Raw genomic sequence first — 11,482 nt, 5'->3', positions numbered from 1 at the left:
CAACTGAGCACACAAAGATCATGTGTTATGTTTAACACCGTATCCCACAATGCATTGGCTTCATCTTGACCTTCTGTCTCCGGTGTTAGAAACGAGCCAGAGATAACGTCAGACTACAGCTGGAGTTTTAACATCTCTTTGACTCATTAACGGTGTTGTGAATGCAAATATGAGGTTGTGTTCGGCCAGGTGCATTATGGGATACTGTATCAGTGTCACACATACTGTGCTCTGCCATTCAGAATCGTCATTTTGATTGGACGAGCCAAAGTAAAGAGATGTAAAGAGGCGCACCTGTGCCTTCTATTTTAATATTCTGGTTGCTAGGCAACCACGCACAGCCTGCAGCCTGTTTCTAGGTTCCGGATCATGAGTAAATGATGCTGTCTTTCCTCATGTCTGCTTGTGGCCTCCTGTGTGTGTGTTATTGCTTTGACATATGCAATTAATCAAAGTTTTCTATACATTATAATTCGCAGTATGCATACTACACATGTGTGCTTCTAAACATGCAAAAAATACAAAAAGTTTAATGGTTCAGTGCAGAGGCTTTTGAAAATATCTTTGCTTGATTTTATCATTTTTACACAAGTGTGAATTTAAAATACAAATCAAACCATTTATTTTAGAGATGATGACTGGACATAACAGTAAGTGCACTTATAGATGCATCAGAGGCTGCGTCTGAATTCTCCCACTATCACCTATGTAGTGCTCTAAATCAGGTGTCCGCCATTTTGTCGTGTTGTCCGAATTCTGAGTAAACAACTCATTACATTTATTCACTACATTTTACCCAAAATGCATTCTGATTTTGAGTGTACATCTGATCAGTGTTGGGTAAGTTACTCTGAAAAAGTAATGAATTACTACTTACTTGTAACATTTTCAATAGTGTAATTATATTACTGTACAAATGACTCTCTCCACAAAGTATTTAATTACTTGCTACTAATTTCTTTCTATATCCACATCAACCTTGATTAGTTAAGTGATTCAAGGATATGAAAATTCTATTTTAATTCATTCAAATAACTATAAAACTATATAAAGTAGTAATATTACCCAACCAAAGTATTACAAAAGTGAGAATTATACATTAAAGCACAGATTTTAAAGTTTGACTTGAATTTGCACACACTTATATTACACAAAGTATTGAGTTTAATTACATCAGAAGAAACTAATTAAATTATAGAAAGGGAAAAGTAATTAAATTAAATTAAATTACAGTAACTAACTACTTAGTAACTAGTTACACCCAACACTGCATCCGATGTTCGCTCACTCATATTTCCCATGATGCAACGCGAATCAAGCGTCAGATTAGAATCAGGTGGAGGAGAGTGATCGTTGTCGCTACCCGATCCGTCCCGAAAACACGATTTGTTCCGCGCATGCGCGAAAGTGCGTCTACTTCCGGTCGAAATAATTTACGGCAAACACGATTTGTTCCGCGCATGCGTGAAACTCCGTCTAATTCTGTTCGAAACAATTTACGGCAGTTTTAATAAAAAAAGTTGTTTGTCCATACCGGAAATATTTTTTTAAATAAACTCTGTATAAAAAAAGAGCAATTAACATCAAAAGACATCAAACATATTACAAATGATAATGGTTTGGTGAAACGTACGGAGGGATACACAAGGAATCCTGTAAAGAGTGAAAAGTAGTTTTTCTCTAATAATCTTTATGTTTCTTTTTATTATATTTTTTGATTCCAAGAAAATACAATATGACAAAATATTATATGTCAGGAGTGAGAAACTGATTTTTATATATAAAAATACTTCTTTATTTATAGAAAAACTATACAACTTAAAATGAATATGTTTATTAGTGATTCTCTTAAAACCTTTTTTTATGGCAAAATATGTCAAGGTTAATATGTGGCACAAATTGATAACCTAATTAGATTATTGAAATCCTTGGTTGCCCTTGACAAGCAGGATTTTCAGAATTCATCCAATTAATTTTTACATTTGTTCCTTATTTTCTTTAGTCATTCACTAAATCTCAACCTCCCACCCAGCCTCTCTCAGTCACACAATCAAACATCTATTCATTTACTTAACTTGCTGATTAAGGAACAGGGCATTGACCTTACTTTTCTAATATTTTAACAAATGTCTGTATTTAAGAAACACACAGAAAAAGTTATTTATGTATTTATTACATTTATTTACACATTTGGTTATTCCAAACAACCACCCAAACCCCACCCACCCACTCAGTCAACCTAACGACGCTCTGAAGGACTGACTAGAGAAATTTCTGAAGTCGTTCATAAAACACAAACGAATCCATTTTTGTACTCTCCAACATCGCCACTAACAGACTGTCGTAAAACATCTAAGATAACAGGAAGTGGCGCCAATTAGAACGCATCGAGTCGACTGTCGTGAAAATGGGAATTACCGGAAGTAGACGCACTTTCGCGCATGCGCGGAACAAATCGTGTTTCCGGGACGGATCGTGTACGTTCATACCAAGAGACAATCTTCCGGTCTCTCTCGTGGAACTAAGACGGAAGTGACTAAATCTGACCGCTATAGGCCGGATCTAAACACAGCAGAATCTCATTGAGCCCCGTGTTAAAATGGCCAACTTTACAGCATAAAAAAGGATGTTTACAGCCTGGTACAAAAAAATATTTTGGGCTATAGAGGTAATTTTGGGGGGTGATTTTTTGTAACTAATCCGTTTAGATTATATTAAGCATTAAAATTCTGCAAATTAGAGTTACAAAATTAGAATTACTTGAGTGACAAGTGGTTTCAGCAACCAGGTGCCTCAGCTCTAACCACTTCCCGCCTCTTTGCCCATTTTCGATTATCCGGTTGTGACGCGCTGCTAAAATGGCGAAGGCCGGCTCCTCCTACTTTAGGCTTCGTTATTTACTCTTCACAAACCTTCGGGTGACGTCACGGACACTGCGTCCATATTTTATTTAGTCTATGGTTTATACACTTGTGTTTGTTCTTGTTGACAGTTATATCACGTAACGAAATGTAATTGTAAATAAACGTGGCAATCATTTGTTTTGTTCTCTTTATTAAATACTAATATAATAAACGTGACAAATAATGTAACAATGAACGTTTACCATTTCACAGAACAAAACATAAATATTTTTTTTTAACAATCCAATCCACACAGGTGTAATATAATCGTTAAGACGTATCTCCTCGACAGTACTGTCAGACGCAGGATATATGACGTCATTGTCTGAAAGTTTTCACTCATTTTCATTCACTTCTTCCCCATATAGTGCACTATTTAGTGTTCGCTATATAGGTAACAGTGAATGAGTGTAAAAGAGAGCGTGGTATCTTCAAATACGTGGTATCTGTGTAGTGTGTTGTGTGTAGTGTGTTCTGTGTTGTGTGTAGTGTGTAGTGTGTAGTGTGTAGTGTGTTGTGTGTAGTGTGTTGTGTGTAGTGTACACCTCTTAGATGCGGACAGAACCGTGCGCGCTTCAGAGTGAAGTATGCAGTGCGCACTGTAGAGACACACTCAAGTGTAGTGCGTTGATGTTGTGTCGTGAACACAGCCTCCTGTGCACAGAAGAGTACAGAGAGATAGAGAGAGATAGAGAGAGATAGAGAGAGATAGAGAGAGAGAGAGAGAGAGAGAGAGAGAGAGAGAGAGAGAGAGAGAGAGAGAAACTAGTTTCAGCTCAACAGGAGAAAGATCAGATTCTCCATCACAGATCAGAAATCAGACCGATGGACACGAGCTTCGTCTCATCCGGTGAGCGAATCAATATTGACTTTACTCCACAAAAACTTGTCGGATGATGATCCCTGTGCTGTGTTGTTTGTGTAACTGTGTGTTATTGTGTCATTAGCGGTGTGCGTGTTTTATCTGAGAAAATGGAACAAAATCAATGACACTGTGCGCGCGCTTCTGAGACAAATGTGTGAGGAACAGACGATCATTTACCGTCTGAATAACAGCGAAAATGTGTGTAATGTGATTGATCTTTGTGACGTTTAATAATTCAGTTGTTGTCTGTTTCATTATGTCAGATGTGTAACACTGTCGCGTGTAGAAATCATTCTCTGACGAGAGGCTTTTACTACAACTAGCGTTGAGTGCGCGCGGACTGACCATGCGTTACTACAGTGACCAGTATAACCAATGCCATGCGATGTGGAGAAAAACTCTCTTTTATTTCCCAAAAGAAGCCTCTAGATTGTCATGTATGCTACTATGTCGCGTGCATGCGCGTGATTTGATTATATTCGTTTGAAATAAACACAAGGCGCTTGATTTTCATGTATTATGTAGCTATGCTTTAATATTCACGTCATTGTATCAAGTGAACACCTTTCAGAAGCTCACAGAGAGATCTCGTTTACATCTGAGATCCAGATCAGAGGATCCACATAAGACCATCATGACAGATAATGTTAGTATGACGTTTCTTATGTGATCTACCAATGAATAACCGAACCAGAGAAAAAACACCTCAATGTGACCTCAGAGCTGTTCACTTAAATAAATCACGAGCTCAAACTCCACGTGAAGAGGACCCGGGGCTAGTTGTCACAGTGTGTTTGATTCATTGCTTGTTTTTCTCTAGCAGTTGTTTTAATTGTTCACATTTGTGTCTTGTGAATATATTCAAATAAGGGTTTTGATATCATATGAAGAGTTTGGTTCTCATTTTTTTAATCAAAAATCATGTTTTTTTATTGTGCATTCCAATTAATATCATTCAAACTGCAGTTTGTTTGTTTTGATTTAGGCCATATTAAAAAATATATATAGCTAACGCAATAAAGCACAATAAAAACTGGATAACATGATAAAAAACATGATTTTTCAAAAAATAAATATCCCATTTTGGAACCAAGCTCTTCATATATTTGTCAGGTGTCAGTTAAAGCACATTCGGCACTAAAGCATGAAAAGAGTTCCTGTAACTCAGATCGTTGCATTAAAGCATCACAGAGATGGAGGGTTTGATCTTCAGAGAGCACACACACATACTGAAACCCCATCTAGTAATGCACTCAGAGTCGCTTTAGAGAAAAGTGTCTGCCGAATGCAGAAAGGGAAAGCGAGTGACCTAGAATAGATAATGAAGGTAGATCTTAACAAGAAGGTGGAATTGTGTTCTCAAGAGCATTTCTGATAAATGTCAGGTTGGTGTGAGCCATTAAATAAGTTTTACAAGTTTTAATTTAAAAAATGTGACATTTTTAAAGTAATGTAATACCCTTAGTTTCAGCACTATATTAAAGCGGGCGTAACACAGGGGGTTTCTGCCAATCTCATATTAATCTTGAGTATCTATAGAGTAGTATTGCAAACTTTGTATCTTCAAAGATTATTCAGTTTGATCACATTTATAAAAGATAGATACAGCTTAACAATTGTTTCTGAAATCATATGGCACCTGTGGGTGGGGGGAATGGTAGACTGAACTAAAGCACGTGAGTGTAACGGAGGCAAGGTAGTTTAGAGCTGTGCAGTATGTAAACCTCACTTCCCGACCTCAAGGACTCTCTCTAGTGACAGACGCTAGGGACTGCGGTCTTTAGCCTCCTCACTAGAGCGCCCGATTCCCATGCCGAACCGACCCGGTTCGAAGCCCGCCTGGTGCAGGTGTGGTTCATTCCGGTTACATGAACACACATTGTCAACTAAACACAGACATCAGTTTCACTTACTGCATGTCCGGCATCTTTTAGCGCTGGGAAGGCTCCATATATCAGTTCCAAACAATCTCCAAATCCAGCAGTATATCCACAGTTTATATAACATTCATAACCCTAATGCTGTAAACATACAAACATCTGAACTTCACTTCATATGCTCTCTCTCCTGCACACAAGTGAAATTGACGTCTGCGCATGCTCCATCTCCTGCTCTCCTGTGGCCGTCCCGTATGCTTTTCCGGGAGAATTTTCCAATAAGGGACTAAGAAAGGTTGTTGCGAAATGGTTTTATATGTTCGGAAAAAACTTTCCAAAACCTGTACGATCACTGGGGGAGTGTATCGGGAACACAAATAATACGTCATACAACCAAATCGTTTTTTGTCAAGTTGATCATGTAAAGCATGAGAAGACAGCACATTTAACATTGTAAAGAAGTCAGAATGGATGAAACACATGGCCGCTTTAAGAGACGTGTGTGAAGTATTCAGCGCTGTGTCATTCTGGGAGAGATGTTGTTTATAACAGATTAACCAAAACACCACCACCAGCTCATCCGGGTTCCTCAGATGACCGGTCGGATTTCTCTTCCAGCAGCATTTAAGGGACACTTCACCCAAAAAATGAAAATTCTGTCAACGCACTTCGAATTGTTCCAAACGTGTATAAGTGTCCCTTTTAAGGTTCATGGATGTGTTGAGATTTAAGGAGTAAAATGGGGTGAAGAGGAGACGACGCTGTAAAGATCACGAGACACAGACCAGAACATCATAAGCTGCGAAATTCATTCATCGTGTCTTCATCTCTTTGTTCTTTAAAGGTTAAACCGTTTGGTTGTTTGAGGAGTCGAGCTATGTGGTTGCTAAGGAGTTGTGATGCTGGCTGGTTACTAGGGTGTTGCTGGGTGCTTATTGATGTGCTGATCTTGTTTCTCGTGTTCTCATTCACCGCTCTGAAGTGTTTACATTAACGTTGATCCTTTGGATTTCGCTCTCGCGGTGTTTTTCTGCAGTTATGGAGAAGGGGTTGAAAGCGTCTGTGAAGTTCCACGGCCTCATTGACGTTCTCTGAAGGGGGTCTGTCTGACTCACAGCTTTCAAAGCACCATCCGTCCATCCATCCATCCATCCATCTGTCTGTCATTCACACACTGTCACATTTCCACCGACAGACTGTCACCACGGTTGAGCTGAGGATATTTCATCACATGAATTATTCATGAAAACATCAGCGTGTGTGATGGGTCCATCTGATGGGTTCTAGATGCACTGGAAGAGATGAATGATGGAGAAATCACATCTGCCTGTGTTATCCATTATCTGCTTCAACTCCAGAATGAGATTTGTGCACATGAAAAAAGACAATTGACAGGTGAGATTTGTTCTACATGAGATGAATACTCCTTTTCAAACCCATGCGCCCCACATCCAAATATCTCAAAGAAATGTCATCATCTCAGCATGTGTCGGTTAACAGATGTGTTACTAATACAAGATTATAAAAGTAAACATCTGTATGTTGACTTGAGATAAAGCGTTTCAGACATCCGACCTCTCTCTGAATCCCCAATTTCTTTAACTTATCAAACAGTTTAACTGAAATAATTGTATTAAATGCAGATTTATAATCAACAAAAAGGACTCTAACATAAGAATTGTGGGCTTCAAGATGTTGCAAAATTGAATGGAAACACAGTGCAAAGACCTTAACTCAGTGATGTTTCACCGCTTTATTCGTTTGTCTTTCTTTCCGCCCACAGGATGATTGACAGGCACATCATCCAATAGGCACAATGATAGCGACAGGTGGCCTCCTGAGGATTTCACGGCGCCAGGACTCTCTCCGCACCAAGAACCGAGCGGAAAACAGAAAGAAAAGGAAAGCGCAGAAGAAGCGTAAAACGGACATGGTTGTTGTGAAGGGAAAAGTCAAACTGTGCTCTCTCTCCGGCCTGGTGGCTGCACTGGGAATTCTCATCTTACTGGTGGGCGTCGCCATGGCTGTACTGGGATACTGGCCCAAAGAAAACCCCAAACACCCGGAGAGGTTCTTCAGGAAGATAGAGGCCACGCGAGTCACCTGGGACGCATCAAACGTCACGAGCAACAGAAAGTTCTTTGCGTTGAGCCAAGTCAACGGCACGGACAGCAGAAACTCTTCATCCCCAAGCGCGCGGCCCCTGGGATTCCTTGCGAGTCTCTTTGCCAGTTATTTGTACTCGGATAACCTGAAAGTGTTCGGACCTCTGGTGATGGGCGTCGGAATCTTCCTCTTCATCTGCGCCAACGCCGTTCTGCACGAGGATCGAGACAAGAAGACCAAAATCATCAATCTGAGAGACATTTACTCCACCGTCATAGACATCCACAGCCTGCGTGCCAAAGACCTGGCGCCCTTCAACGGTCTCATCAGTTATGTGCAGTCCAGGAGCGCCGAGGTCAAATCATCCAGCACTGGACATTCCAGACGCCTGTCGCACGCCAGAGAGTACTGCTCGAGCGCAAAGAGGCCGTCGTTTACAGATGCGATATACAGCATCTACAGAGAGCAGAGTGGCGGCCGTGAGCCATGCGGTACTCCGAGACGCTGGGAGACGCGTTCCATAGTCACATCCTCCGTCAACGCGTTCACTTTACCCGTCATTAAACTCAACAACTGCGACATGCAGGAGAGAGATGAGAAGGAAGCCCATGCGGCGCGTCGCAAGAGCTGCGGCTCGTTTATCGGCGCTGCCGTGGAAACCGCAGTGGAAGTGTCAAGGACAGGACTCTCCACATCCCAGGAATCTCAGCTGGATGACAGACCGATCGGGAACTCCCAGCTGCTGCCTCCCACCCCCGTGATGCGGGTGAGCAGGTCACATCTGTCCCTCAATGCTCTGTCGGATGCGGGCACCAGCTGGTGTCAGGACGAGAGATCACGGAGGTTCAGCTGTCCGAGGCTGGATCGCTCGGGCAGTAAAGGCTACATTAAACTGGCCGATCTGGCCGGTGATTCGTTTGACGGAACGTCCGGCGCGGGTGTAGGAGGATGCGAGGATGAATTGACGCGTGCATGCACTGACACACAGACTCATGAATAACCACAGATCTGTAAACAAACTGCTGTTCAGATGCAAGAACCTGTCATTGTTTGGATCAACGTGTAGCTGAAATGCGTTTCAAGACATTATTCTGCTGCCAACACAGCACTCGTGTAGAGAAATCTTTCACACAAAAAACTGTAAACGATGTCATGATTTATTCACCCTTACGTCACTCAAAACATGTTTAACCATCTTTCTACACTCTTAAAAAAAGTTGCTTCAAAAGGTTCTTCCTGACTCCGAAAAGGTTCTTCAGATTGGAAAAAAGTTAGAAAAATAGGGTTCTTTGAAGAACCTTTGGCTGAACTGATCTCTGTGGAACCAAAAATGGTTCTTCTATGGCATCGATGTGAAGAACCTGTTAAACCTGTTAACTGTCACTGCCCTTTTTGATGCACTATCCAAAATAAAATGGTTATACAGATCTAAGGTTGGTTGAAAGAAAACATTTAGCAGATTATTGCTGAAGTGGAATCACTTTTTTTGAAAAAAGTTCATTTGATGCTTATGAAAATATAAAAAATAGATATATATTTATAAATAGATATTTATGTAAATAAATATTTGATTCAGCAAAGAAATGCTAAAAATTCAAAGACACAAGTGTAATGAAGTTGCGTTTTGAATTTGTTTCAAATTTGTTTCGTTTGTCATTATTAGGATGGAATTTTATTGCATAATATTGAAACAAACCTCAGTGTTCCACCGGTGGAACAGACATTTGGCAGTATATAATAATTCTTATGCGCACTCCTGTCATAAATGCATCAATTACTGCAGCTACAAACACTGGTCACAAGTGTATTCTAGAGCCTCAGACCGTTCCAAAGATATAGAGTGTCATGGTTAGGATGGTGAATTTCTGTAAGTCAACTTTAGCGTGCAGTTTACAGGTTTTTAAAGCACCTTTATTTTCAAGAGTGTAAAACACAACTAAAGGACTGTTGTACTTGTTCAGGAGCACATTGTGTTTAGTACAGCACACTGCATACTCACACTAGTTTATTTAGTTGGCTACACAATCAAAAGAGTAAACACAACTACAAGTCAAGTTTGCTTGGTTATACTTTTAGTGTCTCTTGTAGACTTGAGCACTAGTCATGTATACTTAAAGCTTTAGTCTATTTCAGAGGAGTACATACTAATAGCACACTTGAAAAATCATTTTTTAAGTGTGTAAACAAAAGCAGTGGATTTATAAATAAAGCACGATACTGATTCAGTCGCTCTTTCTGTATTCTCACATCTCATGTTGTTTTCATTGAGCGCGTTTACATGCACAGTTTTACACCGATTACTCTTAATAAACTGATATGTAAGCTCATGTAAACTCGTAAAACGCTTTTGTTTGATCGGGAAAGCTCATAAAGGACTAGAGCAAAACCCGATCGGCAGAGGTAGTTTTTGGTGAATGACTCAGATTCGGCGCTGCATGTAAACGCCATTACCGCGTTTCTCTCAGTTTTGTTTATGTGCACTTCTCTGACAGCGCAGTAGTAAAAGTCCCAGACGGAAGTAATAAAATAACGCATAAAAGTCCGCCATGGAATCATGCAGTTAATATATAAACGACAAAACGAAAACTATTGTTGCATATGGATGTACTGCGTACATGAGAAGAGACATAGAAACACAGCTTATGACCGTTTTCCCGCTGCATTTTCAATGACATTTTCACGCGAGTAACACGGCGAGTCTCAAACTTCCATATAAATGCGGTTTTCTGCGTAACTTAGCCGGTTAATTACTCTGCATGTAAACACGTGAAAACACGTTTATTATTAATCAGATTTTTGATAGATATCCGTTTATTTTGTGCATTTAAACGCACTCAATAATCAGTAGAGATGCATTAACTGTTAATCTATTCATGAAGATGAATCAGATTCTTCTTTACAAATGTTTTAGAATGTATGCAAGAACACCGTGTCATACGTGGATGTGACTGTTTTAAACATTACCGGTGAAAAGCCATACACTGCAGTGATACAGTCATTAAAAAATGTTTATTCTGTCCATTAATGGGTTTATAACGTCCTTCTGTCATAAATGGAACGGATATAGTTCACTCATATATTACACATTATGTATTTGTGTTTGTTAGAGCACATGAACTAAATGAATATCAATGTGATGTTGTGTTAGACACGTCAGAGTAACATGACGTCACGTGTACACGCTGCTGTTTAGTTCATTATAAAGCCATGTTTATGCAGGTTTGTATGTGTTTTACATGTTTTTGTAGCAAATCACCTCTATCTTTCTTTAAAGAAAATAGATTGCAATGTTAACTGTATTTATACTGTTGTAAGTCAGAAACATTGTGTTTAAGATAAATATCACACCAGTGTTTGAGTAGAAATCGGGTTGTTTTCTGAATTTAGACAATGTTAAAACAACAATAGAATTGCTGTTTTATAAACTGGCTAATCATAAATACTAGATCATGACATTAGGATTAAACATCTCTTTGCACTAAAAAAATGTTCCAATCCAGGTAGCCTAGTTGTTTTTGTAATGTACGATTATGCAATGTTGCACATGTATTTGTGGTATCTTCACTCATTTTAGTGAGCAGGTTGTGTTAACACAAAGAGCAATAACAGATTTACAGTAGCGTGAGGACTCAGGTCTTGCGTTCATTCACATTGATGTATTTAGACAAGTGTTGAGAAGATATTGTGTGAATTATTGTGCATACATAAAGTTTAGATATAGTAACTCGATG

The 11,482-nt window shown here is 39.6% G+C and overlaps 1 protein-coding gene across 4 annotated transcripts; it reads left to right on the top strand.

The window, feature by feature from the left end:
• The first annotated feature begins 3,644 nt into the window (after window positions 1–3,644).
• On the top strand, window positions 3,645–11,482 carry LOC130417546 (transmembrane protein 200C). Of its 4 annotated transcripts, none has more exons than XM_056743163.1 (3): window positions 3,645–3,753; window positions 6,841–7,040; window positions 7,429–11,482. In XM_056743163.1, exon 3 carries the CDS (start codon window positions 7,462–7,464, stop codon window positions 8,749–8,751), a length of 1,290 nt encoding a protein of 429 aa, XP_056599141.1. In that variant the 5' UTR covers window positions 3,645–3,753; window positions 6,841–7,040; window positions 7,429–7,461; the 3' UTR covers window positions 8,752–11,482. The 4 variants fall into 4 exon arrangements, with proteins under 4 accessions (XP_056599141.1, XP_056599144.1, XP_056599142.1 ...); XM_056743164.1 differs by having other exon boundaries at window positions 3,649–3,753; window positions 6,682–7,040; XM_056743166.1 differs by lacking the exon at window positions 6,841–7,040 and having other exon boundaries at window positions 3,648–3,753.

Source organism: Triplophysa dalaica, chromosome 3 (genome assembly GCF_015846415.1).
Source record: "Triplophysa dalaica isolate WHDGS20190420 chromosome 3, ASM1584641v1, whole genome shotgun sequence".
Lineage (NCBI taxonomy): Eukaryota > Metazoa > Chordata > Actinopteri > Cypriniformes > Nemacheilidae > Triplophysa > Triplophysa dalaica.
Note: the sequence above shows the minus strand (reverse complement) of the source record. Positions and strands in the feature narration are given on the sequence as shown.

Excerpts from the sequence above, each read along its gene's own strand:
- LOC130417546 (XM_056743163.1), top strand. The coding sequence starts at position 7,462 with ATGATAGCGACAGGTGGCCTCCTGAGGATTTCACGGCGCCAGGACTCT.